This window comes from Phyllostomus discolor, chromosome 13, assembly GCF_004126475.2.
Source record: "Phyllostomus discolor isolate MPI-MPIP mPhyDis1 chromosome 13, mPhyDis1.pri.v3, whole genome shotgun sequence".
Classification (NCBI taxonomy): domain Eukaryota; kingdom Metazoa; phylum Chordata; class Mammalia; order Chiroptera; family Phyllostomidae; genus Phyllostomus; species Phyllostomus discolor.
Window position 1 is genome coordinate 52,170,701 of NC_040915.2, and position 12,918 is coordinate 52,183,618.

The 12,918-nt window shown below is 55.0% G+C and overlaps 1 protein-coding gene and 1 long non-coding RNA gene across 3 annotated transcripts in view; one reads left to right on the top strand and one right to left on the bottom strand.

Annotated features, from left to right (window-relative positions):
• FAM222A (family with sequence similarity 222 member A) overlaps positions 1-12,918 on the bottom strand; it is a 47,172-nt gene that overhangs the window by 7,385 nt on the left and 26,869 nt on the right. Inside the window, exon 2 of one of the 2 annotated variants that reach the window (XM_028528479.2) lies at positions 9,376-9,503. The exons of the other annotated variant lie outside the window; for it this stretch is intronic. Within the exon in view, the coding sequence (XP_028384280.1) occupies positions 9,376-9,457 (82 nt within the window). The 5' untranslated portion in view covers positions 9,458-9,503. The remainder of the gene's footprint in view (positions 1-9,375; positions 9,504-12,918) is intronic. 2 annotated transcript variants of the gene reach the window in all.
• Positions 717-11,221, top strand: LOC118498068. The gene is made up of 3 exons (XR_004900592.1): positions 717-1,109; positions 1,906-1,975; positions 9,883-11,221. It is a non-coding gene; the product is annotated as an uncharacterized LOC118498068 (long non-coding RNA).

The window sequence follows — 12,918 nt, forward strand, 5'->3', positions numbered from 1 at the left end:
GCTCCAGGACGGGAGGGGCTCCCAGCCCCCATCTGCATTCCCCTTGGCAGCCCACACTCTGCCCTTGGAGGTGGCAGCCTCTTGAATGCTCAATTAACATGACATTAATTAGCTGGTGGCACCGGCAGAATCACTAATGAGGCCACTCCGGGTGGGGTAGGGGGGTGTGGGGGGGCGGGGCAAGGTGCTGGACTAGGGCAGGTGCAGCTGTTGCTCTGGCCTCTGCTGGGAGGGCTGTTGGCAAGGGGCAGGATGGCTGATGGCTGCCAGCCACCCAGATCTGCCCCCAGCCCCAGCCCACTGACCCAGGCCTTTGACCTCCGACGCGGGTGTGAATCCAGGTAACCCTCAGGGGAGTGACCACAGCTTCCCGGCCTCGGCTTCCCCTCAGGGGGCAGAGGGACGATTAAATGAGAGGATGCGTGTTGGAAGGCTTCGTATACAGCAGGCGCATAGAAAAGGCTGGCCGCCTGTCCTCTATCCCTTTCTGGGCCAGACTGGGAGGCGCAGGGTGGTGGCCACCTCTGCACACAGCACGGAGGGTCCTCTCGCTCATCCTCTGACTATGCGTGCGCACACGTGCGTGCAAGCTGAGTTGAGTGGTCAAAGACAGTGGCTCTTCACGGAAAGAGTTTGCCAACTGCCGGTGCAGAGGGAGAGGGTTGCCCGCGTGTGTGGGTCCCGTGTCTGCCATCCGGCTGAGTTCTCACTCTCCTGGGGTTTCTCTGCGGAGAGTCCTGCTTCTCTGTAACCCGTGTAACTCGTCATTGACGTTCCTCGTCTCCCAGAGCTGGCCGGGACTCTGTGCGGGGTGGAGAGGCAGCGATGCGGGTCTCTGCCGGTCCTCAGCTCGGCTTGTTGGGGACTGTGGTTGGCTGCTCTGTAGTGGATGGAGGGAGCTACCTGCCTGCCCAGTTTGCTAAGAGCTTATTTGTATTTGTTAGATCGTGCAGTGGGGCTAAGCCGCCCGCCCTCTCCCTGCCCTCGGTGGCTGAGCCTCTGTGCGCTCCGGGCTCAGCTCCCACAGCGGGGCGGCGCCGGCCTTCCGTCCATCCCCCAGGGCTGCGCTCGGCAACAGCTACATAATTGGATCTGCTGCGTGGCCAGAGGTTTGTTGTTAATTTTATTGGAATTTGAAATTGCTTTGTTTCTTCCGTGTTTCATTAGTGTCCGTGGGAGTGGCCGCACTTGCAGGAATGCTCAGGGGTGCTGCCCCCCCCCCTGCCACCCCTTGTGGGAGGGATGGGGGCAGATAAAGGGCCTGAGTCCACCGGGACTTGGGGGTTCTCTTCTGTTCCTTCCTATTCGCACACGACAGCAGGGGAAACCGGGGCCCACAGAGGTCCAGCCCCTCGCTTGCCCAAGACCTTGCCTGTGACTCATGCAGGGCTCACCAGGATTTGACCCCCAGGCCACCTTGACCTCAAGCCTGTGCCCTGGGGGCTCGTGGGGGCAGAGTGGGCATGCTGCCCTCCCCACAGAGGGCGGGGCAGCCTGAGGGGGGAGGTCACACCACTCACTTGAGTTGTACCAGAGTGAGGGGCAGGCCCGGGTCAGTGTGCTGGGGTAGCTGCCTCAGCCCCGCCCTCCTTGGATGACAGGACCCTGCCTGCCACCCTCCTCGCCCCGCCCCCCAGGGCCTCTCTGGGGCTCTCTGCACAGCCCGAACTTTCAGCAGCACGTGACTCACAGCTTGTGTACCAACACCGTGAGGAGGAAGTCAAATATTTATCAGCAGGTCCTGAGCAGCTGAGAAAAACAGGCTTCTGTCCCAAGGGCAGGCATATCGTGTTGGGAGCCCAGGGCCTGGCGGGAGGGAGCAGTCCAAGACCTTAGGCCTGAGGCAGGGGCGGGGCAGAATGGACTCTGGCTCCCCCACAAGTTTCCTCCTTGCTTTCTTCCCAGGCACCTGCAGCAGGCTACACCGGCCAGCCACCCAAGCTCCTCCGCCTGCCTGACCTCATATCCTGGACGGGTGAGCCGCAGCTGTTTCTGGTTTGTTGGTCAAGTGCGGGGTGTCTGCAGTGGCCGGTCCTCGTGCGGCCCTGAGCGGTCCGGCTGCCCTGACCCGTTTTACAGGAGGAGGAGGGAGGGGTGCTTCAGACCGGCCCTGTCTTCCCCTCACTGGGCTTTTGACCTTGTCCTCACAGACGGTCAGAGCCGCTGGCCTCTCGGGCCCACCCGATCTGACGCTTGGCTTTGCAGGAGGAGGGACACAGGCCCTAAGCAAGAGGCTGACCGACTTGTCCAAGGTCACGTGGCACATGGCCCCGTCCAGACCTTTCTCCTTTGGGGAGAAACAGCACAGCTCAAGGTCTGGTCGTAGAACTCGGGGCCGGATCTGCCTGCCCCAATTCTGCCCGGGGAGCTGCAGGGACCGGAGGGCAGGCCTGGGGCCTGATCACCCGGGACCCTGCTCAGGAGGGAGGGAAGGGCAGGAACCTCCGCAGCCGACCGCCCAGGCCCTGACTGGCGGCAGGGCGCCCCAATTCAATTTGCTTATCTCCCTGCCTCTCTCTTTCCTGTGCTCTTCAATTACAGGCAGAGCCCGTGTCTTTTCCAATAAGCGCGCAGATGTCACAGGGTCTGCGTGGGCGGGGATGCAGGGCATCCTTGGTCCCAGCCTTGGACCAGGACGGACCGGCCTAGGTCAGCGTGCCCAGGCCCTGCCCCCAGCCAGCTGGCCGCAGAGGGCCAGGCCGGGAGCCTGGGCAGCTGGACAGCAGCAACCAAAGGTAAAACTGCACAGGTCTTGTCAGCTAGCGAGTCCCTTCTGGAACGGACAGGTATACGCAGATGTACACAGATGCTCATTACAACGCTGTTCAGAAGAGCGAGAGACTAGAAACAACCTAAACGTCCATCCACGGGAAGGTTACAAATGTTAGCAGCCTTGGGCTGTGCCATGGAAACGGTGAATGAGGCCTCGTCCTGTCGGGGCGAACATCTGGAAGGCAGGCAGGTGGGAAGAGGCCAGCAGCTGAGGAGGGCACAGGGGTGGGGGTTTCTGCGGAAGTATTTCCTGCCCCCCCCCCCCCCCACAGGCACGTGTTTCCCGGGAGGGTGTGTGCAAGGAACCGCTCACACTGGTTTCCTCTGGGAAGGAGAGTAGTTTCTTACTGTGAATTCTATGCTTTCTGCAGCGGGGGCCAGCGACAGTGAAGTCTGGGCTTTTACATAAAAGGCGACGAGCTGGTCGCCCTGGAGGTCACATCGAGTAGCGAAGTGGGCGGTGCACGAAAGACACTTTTTCTCAAAACCGACGGCCCTCCCAGATGATCTGGCGTCCTTCCGTTTTTACAAGGCAGGTGCTTTCTCTAAGCCCCTGTCCCTGAGAGAACACCATCAGGAGACCCTCCCAGCCCTGCTTCCTGGAAACACCCTGAAAGCGACACAGGATAAAAACACCAGCTCCATTTTTGCAAAACTGGGAGAGGGCTACCTCCCTGGACAAACACACACAGAGCAGACAGGCAGGGCGGCCCAAAGCCACCGTGGCCCGGGGGCGGAGGGAGGGGGAGGCGGGAGGGAGCAGAGGGAAGCCACCGCCACCGCCACCACCACCATGGTGGGTTTCAGAAAGAGCCAGCAGAGCACACTTTCCAAACGTGAAGGGCACACCCCAGGTGTGAAATCCACACCGTCTTTGCAGCCCTGAAACCAGAGGAGCGTAGGCTGCCCACAGAGCTCCCCGCCTTGGTGGTGAAGAGCCAAGGGGGGGGGGAGCGAAACAAGGAACCACACACACAGACGGCATATTTGGAGGGACCTGCTTGTCTCTGAGGCAGTTCTAGAGGGAAATGGCCACCCCCCTCCAGAGACACATAATCAAAATCGAGCCCGCATCGGACCTAATCAGAATATGTAAGGAAAGTGAAGAAGGGCAAAGCATCAGTAAAATGATGACTGGCACAAACAAACAAACAAACACCTAGTTCCCATCATAAAAATGTGGTCACGGAAGAGGTGAAGGTTATGGCTGACTGTTTCACTGCGAAGGGGAGAAAGTGCAGTACCAGTTGTTTCTATGAAGTAAAAACACGAAGCAAAGACACGCGTCGAAGGAAAGTCTCACTGTCGAAGCAAACGGGGAGCGAGGGATGCGAGCCAGGGATGGAGGGAGCAGAGCAAGGAGAGAGGGAGTCAGAGAAGCTTCCTCAGAGGAGGCCGCACAGGGAAGACGGGCCAGAGCCAGCCAGTCTGTGCTTCACTGGGGCCCCCAACGGGGAGAAAAGGGAATAATACGAGCCCCAGGGAAAATGGACGTGAAGGGTCAGCCCAGGACACATGCCAGTAAAGAAACGGCGTGAAGGACACAGAGAGATCGACGTGGAATACAGAGGAGGGAGACCAGGCTTCGGGTCTCCACGGCAACGTGCGACACGGGAACAGGACAAGGTCGACAGAAACCCTCAAGAAAGCAACGTGGCCCAGAGATCATTTTTTAGCTCATTCATGTAGGACGGCAACGGTGGCCCTGAGCGTACGGAACGCAGGGGTGCTGTTCGCATGAGGCCTGACGCCGCAGACCAGAGGGGGGCCAGCGTCCCGATGATGGGGACGAAGGCCAACAAGCTGGTGGTGAGACCTGACCCCCTTTTACCTGGGAAGCTGAGATTCAAACAACTCGGGGGGTGGGTGGGTGGGTGGGTGGGGGACCGTGGTGCTGTACCCAGATGCTAGCATTCCGAGCCCCAGGAATAGAGTAATGGTGTCCCTAGTAAGGGAAGGTGGGGGAGAAGGGGACAGGAGTGTAAGGACAAAGATGTCCTCGTCTTTAACCAAGGACATCGCTGAGGCGGATGTCAGGGGACAGAGGTTTAAAGGGGTAACGTGAACTCCAAGAACATGCCGTAGAAAGAAAAAGAAAGCTGAACCTTGAACAACTCGGGGGCTAGGGGTGCCGACCACCCCACCCCCCCCAGTAAAAAATCCACACAAAACTTTGGGCTCCCCCAAAACTTCACTAGCAACAGCCTGCTGTGGACGGGAAGCCTTACTGACCATCTAAACAGCTGATTCAATCTCTGTAATGTATACTGTGTTCTCACAACGGAGCCAGCTAGAGGAAAGAAAACGTGACCAAGAAAATCACACGGAAGAGAAAATACATACATTTGTGGCGCTGACTGTATTTCTTTTTAAAAATCCACATCGAGGTGGACCCACACGGTCCACACCTGTGCTGTTGCGGCGTCCGCTGGCCGCTAGTGTCGTCGTTTTGTTCACCTTGGATAGAGTAACAGACACTGTCCCACAGAAAGGGGAAATCGGGGTGTTATTTAAAGTTACACCGCGGGAACAAAAACACCAGCCTTGCTCGTGATTAGTGGGCGCGCCAAACAAAGCAGCGAACGCAGATCACGGAGGGAAAGACTTTTAAAAGCAATTACAGCAAAGCACAAAATGAGCTCAGATGAGACATCTGTCATATCAATAAATGGAAATGGGCTAAGCGCTCAAAAAAAAAAATCTGAAAAGGCATTCAGGTTGAATCACAAAGCCTAATCCAGCTCTGTGCCGTGTGAGTCACATCTAAACAAAGTCATTCAGAAAGGCTGAAATAAAAGGATTGGCCAAGGCTTCAAGAAAACTGTGAATTAAAAGGGCAGAGGTGACTACCTTTTTTTCCCCTTAAGATTGTAGTTATTTGTTTTTAGAGAGGGGAAGGGAAGGAGAAAGAGAGGGAGAGAAACGTCAGTGTTGCTCCTCACGTGCCCCCTTCTGGGGACCTGGCCTGCAATACCAGGCATGTGCCCTGACTGGGAATCGAACCAGTGACCCTTTGGCTCGCAGCCTGTGCTCAGCTCACTGAGCTACACCAGCCAGGGCCAGAGGTTACTATCTTAGCAGATAAAATTGAATCTGCCCCCGAAATATTAAGTACAGTAAAGAAAGCTGCAGTCACAAGGAAGATTTACGGTGTTAATAGCTACGTGGTAAGTAACACTGCATAGCCACTCAGAAGGCCAAAGCTGTGGGTGCCACGAGATGAAATAGACCGGAACCCATCAGCAGCGGGCAGCCAATTCACTTCTCTTTCCACGACAGGTGAGTGCGGCTATAGAAGACCTAACTAGTGTTAATTAATGGAGGTGGATATAATTGGTATACAGCAAACTCCAAACCCTGAAAACAGAGCCTCATCCTCCTTTCAGGTCCCTGTGAAAAGTCTCAGAGCTTGCAATAACAGGGGCCCTGGCGAGGTAGCTCAGGTGTGAGAGCACTGATCTGAAGCACCAACGTTGCGGGTTCGATCCTCAGTCAGCCAAAGAAGGCATAAATAAGGTGGGACAACAGATCTTGTTTCTCTCTCTCCCTCCCTTCCTCTCTCTAAAATAAATCCAATTTTTAGAAACTCACAAAATATGACCACAGATTATACTGCAAAGAAAACTTTGATAAAATACAAAAAAAGTAGAAATCATAGACAACCTTTTGATCATAATACAATAAAACGAGGAGAAAAACAAAACACAAAGGCACCTCCTGCCTGGGTGCAGAGATGGAATTCAAATGAGCCTTAGGTCAAAGAGGAAATCAAAGTTGAAGTTATAAAATATCTAGGAAAAATGATAATAAGAACGCTACATATTAGAACCTATAGGATATAGCTCCAGCAGTGTTCGGAGAATTCATAGCCTTAATTTTCCCTTTTTTCTTGTTTAGCAATATAAAAATTTAAGCCTCTAACTCAAGAAATTAAAAAGAAAAACAAGGAAAGGAGGAAGATTTTAATAAAGGCATCAATGAATGAATTAGAAACCAAAAATGGCTAATTACTAATAAATCCTAAATAGGGATCTTTGGGACAAGGAAATGGATTACCTCATCAGCTAACTAACAATCAGAAAAAATGGGGGGAAAAACTACAAAACACACAATCTAAGAAATAAGAGTGAATTAATCATTAAAATAATTGTAAATTGTTTTGTTCAGCCTCATGCAAATAAATTTGAAAACCTGGATGAAATCAACACTTTTCTAGAGGAATATAATTTGCCAAACTCATCCCAGAAGCAGAACAATTAAAACAGATACATTATTGCAGAAGGAAGAGGATCACCAAAGAGCAGCCCACCTACCCCAAACTAATGCACTAGCCCAGACTAGTCAATGGAGGGTCAACCAATCTTTAAAGAGCAGATAATCCATCCCTAGTTCAACTCTTCCAAAGCACAGAGAAAGAAGGAAATTCTCAGTTTTCTTCGTGAAGTAATTAAGCATCACACTTATAGCAAAACTCAACAAAAAACTGTTCCAAAAAAAGAAAACTAAAGACTACTCTTGTTGACGAAACTGAGGCAAACCCCCTCAGTACGAGAGCAAACCCAACCCCTCAGTAGTGTCTTACAAAGAAATATTCACAGACAAGTCAGATTCCACTAGGAATGCAAGGATGGTTCAACAGTAAGAAGTCTATACTCTTCTTCTTCATATTAACAGATTAAAGGAAAAACCCATATGATCATCTCCATAGACTCCGAAAAGTCATTTGGTAAACTTCAACTTCCATTCTTGACTTTTAAAATTCTTAATAAAGTAAGAATAGATGGACATGTATGTAACCTGATGAAATATTTGCCCCCAATCCAGCATTGTGCTAGTGGGGAAATTGTAGAAGCTTCTCATTAAAAGTCAGGGACAAAGCAAGAATGTCTATCAGCACTATTATTATTTTTCATTGTCCAGGGTTAGTAGCCAACAATATTAAACAAGACAAAGAAACGAAGGTCTAAAACTTCCAAAGTAGGAAGTAAAATGATCATTTGCAAATGATAGAACAGTAAACTGGAAAACCTAAGAGACTAAATTAAAAAACCATTACGAACAGAAGATCTCGGTGAGATGGCAGGAGTTAATAGTCTTTATATAAATAAGCTCCATTCATGAAAGAAAAGACTTGCCAAGAAGGGTTAACTATTCAGATGCAAACTCCAAACCTACGTAAGATCTCAGTGAAGCCAGCATTAAAACACTCCCAGGGGATACACAAGAACGTTGGAACACACAGAAAGGTATATATCACATTCTTGGATGGAAAACGTCATAAAAATGCCACGTCTTCCTACATTAATTTATAAATTTAACTCGGTCCTAGGAAAAACACAAATAGGACATTTGCTCTTGCCCACATAAATGGATTCCATGGTTCAGACAGAAAAATGAAGGAAAAGGCCAAGGAAACTCTGCCTGGGGGGATGGCGGAGAATAAGGAACAACGTGCAGCGGCAAACATTAAAACGTGTTACTCGCATCGTGCCGCAACCCGGGAGAATCTTGAAAACCTCGTGCCGAGTGAAAGAAGCCGGGCGCAGAAGGGCCCAGATGGCGTGGTTCCCTCCTTGGGAAAGCCCAGGGCAGGGGACCCTGCAGAGACGGAAGGGGGCAGGCGGGTCAGGGAGCAACTGCTAACAGCTAAGAAAGGGTTTCTCCTCCCTGGCTGGCGTAGCTCAGTGGATTGAGCGTGGGCTGTGAACCAAAGCATCGCAGGTTCAATTCCCAGTCAGGGTACATGCCTGGGTTGCAGGCCACGGCCCCCAGCAACCGCACATTGATGTTTCTCTCTCTCTCTCTTTCCCCCTCCCTTCCCTCTCTAAAATAAATAAATAAAATCTTAAAAAAAAAGGGTTTCTTTTCAAAGTGATGAAGTGCTCTGAAACCATCCATGGTGACGGGTGCGAAACTCTGTGAACACACTAAAAACACACACCGAGTTGTACACGTCACATGGGTCAGCCATGTGGTATATGAGTTACATCTCAATCAAGCTGTTAACAACTTTAAAAATGTATTACAATGCTGCAATAATTAAAATGCTTAGAAGTACCAAGTCCAGCTCCCTAATTGGACACACTGAAAAAAGCAAGGCCCAGAGAGAGAAAGGACACGCCTGAGGTCACACAGCAGACCAGACCCAGAGCTGGGGTCCTGTTCAGGACCAGTTGCTTCCACATAACCCCACTCTCCGCTGAGGCAGACGCGGCACATGGCAGGGTCACAAGGGGCGCTGGGGTTGGGGCCGTGGTGCTGGTGGTGGTCAGAGACGGCCACTAAGAAGGTTGTCACACCCGGTGGGAGTTGGCCAAGGGGCTGGGTGCTGGTGTAGGGGAGGGACTGCAGGGAGACGTGGGCAAAGACCTAGAGGCACTCAGAGTTCAAGACAGGGCTGGGCGTATAGGGGAGCCCATGCTGGGCGCGGATGGCATCCCCGGCCCAGGCCTTCCCCACAGAGGCCTGAGATGTACCCAAAGGCTCGGCTGTACCCCAAACCAGAAAGCAAGCCCTGTGGACTCGGGGTAGGAGAGGAGGGGCGAGGTGGAGAGGACTGGGAGGGCACAGAGGGTGTCGTGCGGGGAGAGGGTGCCCACTCACACTTGCGCAGCTCCAGGGTCTTGCTCGGGCAGGCCAGGTGTTGGCCCGGTGGGTTCTGGGTCCTCTGCAGACAGGCCAGCATGGCTACACTGGGGGCCCGCGGCGTGGCAGGCTCGGCAGCAGGGTCCCTGTGAGAAGACAGATGAGACACTTGTCACATGGGCTGCTCTGTGCCCGCCTCCCACCTCCCTCAGCTGGGCGTCGGTGCCGGCGGCATCCCGGTACCCCACCAAACACCAGAGACTTTCAAAGCAGACACCCTTCCTCCCTTATCAGACAGACCAGCAGCTGAGGCCCAGGGGCATCGGGAGGCTCAGCTGTGGCCCCAGGGGAGGAAAAGATTCCGGGGTCTCCTGAGGGATGGACTTCCACCGTGATGGGGCCGGAACTGACTGCTCAGACGTGCCCCAGCCCTGCTCAGAGTGCGGGTCACGCCCTCCGAGAGGCGACCCGATGCCCTCAGGCCTCTCAGGTTCTCCCGACTCCTGCCCCTCCGCGTCCCCTCAGCAGGCTGTCCTTCCAGCTCCTTTGCAACCACCTGTGAGCGGATCTGCACCCCCCACCCCCCCACCCCGCCGCGTCAGTCGTGAGCCCACCCAGGACGAAGACCTCACTCAGGCACCTTGGGAACCCGCAGGGAGGGGTGCCCAGGGACTGCCAGTGGCTACACCGTGCTGCCGTTTATTGAAGTGGGTCTGCTCCCTGTCTGGGGAGTCCTCACAGCGCCCCTGGAGGGACAATGTCCAGGGTGGCTCCAGCCCTGACCCCTGCTGAGCCTGGGCTTGATCTCAGACTGAGCTCTGAGCCAAGGCCCCCAGGGCCCCCAGGGCTTCCTGCCCGAGCTCCCCACCCCGAACAGAAAGGGCAGGGCCGCCCAGGCCAGGCAGAGGTCTCCTCGGGTGGCAGCTCAGGTGTGGCTGCAGACAGGACCGTATCTGCTTGCTCACCCAGAGTCAGATGCCCAGCGTTGTTACACACGGGAACCCCGTTTTGTGAATGCTTTCCTGGGAACCCGGAGTCCGGGAGGGGCGGGTGACACAGGCAGGGCCTGTCCTGGAGGCCCTGGGGAGAGGGCGGGGGTTTCTCCGCCAGGCCCCTCCCTTCCTCTCTCCCCAGGAAGGGGATGGCAGGCCCAGGCGAGAGCTGAACCCCAGACACCCCTCATGTCCATCCCGCCCCAGTGCCCTGTCCCCACCACCTCCTAACCCCACCCCACTCCCAGGACCTGAGTCCCAAGCAGCCCAGCTGGGCCAACTCAATCCTCACGCTGGTTTTAAAAAAGAAAGAGAAGAAAGAGAGAGAGAGAGTGTGTGTGTGTGTGTGTGTGTGTGTGTGTGTGTGTGTGTGTTTGGGGAGGGGTGTTCAAGGGGAAGAAAAGGAAGTTATTTAATACTAAACAGGTGTCTGGAGCCCTAAATTCTGCTGCTTTCTTCTAATAATGAAGTATTCATGAGGAAAGGCCCTTTTTCACTACTTTCTTAAGATACTAATTTCACAACAAGCTCCTTGTTACGGCGCAATTATTCCAGTCTTGTATTTCCCGGAGACGGTTGCAGCCTCCTGTCTGCCCCGGCCTCTCGGTAAATGAAAGACAATCACGCAGCCACCTTTCATTACGCTCTATTTTACTTTCAGCAAAGGTACCCTGAAAGAAATGATTTACACTGAAAGGGACTTTTATTCAGTTTCAAAACCAATTTTCTCCTATTACTGTCTCAAAAAAAAAAAAAGAGAGAGAGAGAGAGAAAGTAGGGGATGGGTTGGGGGAGGGGAGGTGGTTCTCATCCTCCCCCACCCCCCAATCGCCAGCCTTAACGCAGCGACGCAATAAAAGCTGCAGTATCCACTTCCCGGCTTTGATTTCTGGTAATTTTAAAATATGCCATTACAATCAGGCAGAAATTATACAGTTTAAAAAGGGAGTGAAGTGGGCTTATTGCAGAGATGAAAGCCCTTGACTGCGGGGACGCGGCGCGGCTCCTGGGGGACCGGGGACGGGAGCGGGCGGCGGGAGTGGGCCTCTGTGGGGCCCTTCGGGACACTCCCGCCCCCGTGGGCACGCCCTGCCCCGTTGGGACACGCGGGGCCATTCAGACCTGGTCCTCACCCATGCCACAGGACACGCCCCTCCATGCCCTCTGGCCCCCTCACGCATACGCAGTCCACAGACACACTCGACTGTGCTCACACCTAGAAGGTGAGGGTCTGTGGCTGCCCCATACACAGCCGGGCCTCTCCTGCACTCCAGCCCAGGGCAGTGGCCACCTCTTGCCGCTCTGAGGCAGGGTTTAGGGGACACAGGGGAGGCCTGGGGAAGGCCAGCTGGCTGCAGGGCTCAGGTTTCTCCCTCCACAGGTTGGGGAAGCCCGAGCCAGAAAGCAGCAGCACCCTGCCCAGGGCCACCCAGCAGGCAGAGGCTAAGTGTGCCTGTCCGCTCACCCCTGGGCTACGCCGTGGCCCACAGCCCAGGGCAGCACTGGGCCAGAGAAGAGGGAGGCCACGGCCTCGTGAGCTGGGGAAACCTGGGCCGGAAGCCTGGAACCTCCCAGAGCCAGTGCCCGCTGTGCGACCCTGGGGAAGCTATGGCCCCTCTTACAAACCGGCTCCGTGACCCCATGCAGGCCATTCTCCTCCAGGGTCCTGCCTGTGCCCAGCCCTGTCTCTGGAGCCCCGTCTCTGGAGCTCCGCCTCACCTCTGGTCTTTTCTGGGGTGCCAGGGGCCCAGAAGCCCAGCCCTTTTCCAGCCCCCACCTCACAAGGCCCCAGGGGCCATGTATCCCAGCATGCTTTGCAGCTGAAAGGGGCAGGCTGGGGACTGCCGTTGCTAGCAGGGAGGGCAGGCTGCCCATCCTGGGGCCTCTCCAGACACCCTTGCCTGCCCTCCACGTGGGCTCCAGATTTCAGGGTGCTGTGATGGTGGGTGCCCAGGTGGTCCTGGGAACTGAGAGGTCATCTGCCCCACCTTGGGACCACAGAGGATTCCCTGGAGGCCCCAGCCCAGAGGTCCGATACAGCTGCCTGGATGGTCCCTAGCTTCTGGAGGCTCAGCAGGCAGTGCCCTGCGGCCCAAGAGGCGGTGGCCGCTTGGAGAGGGAGGATTTCTTCTGTCCCCCTAACTCACTGCCCATTCTCCCAGGAACCACCTGCCCTGTGGCTGGGGCAGGTGGGGGTCCAGTGCGGGCGGTAGGCAGGGACCAGCCATGCACGCAGGAGTGGACCACCCCCTCCACCTTCTGTGTCACCCCCATTATCTACAAACCAGACTCAGATCCGTGTCCCTGGTCCTAGCACTTTCTTCTGGCCTCGGAGTCCAGCCCGACCCTCCCTGCCTGGCCTGCAAGGACCCGTGACCTGCCTCCCTCGTCTCCCCTCCCTCCCTCCCAGCCTGGCTGCCTCACACCGCCAGACCTCCGCCTGTGCTGCGCCTCTGCCCACAGCACTGCCACCCCGACTCCGGCGCCCCTTCTCTGGTATCCCCCCTCACAGTCCTAATCACACCGAGGTGTAACTGCCAGTTTGCCATGGCTGGTGTGGCTCAGTGGA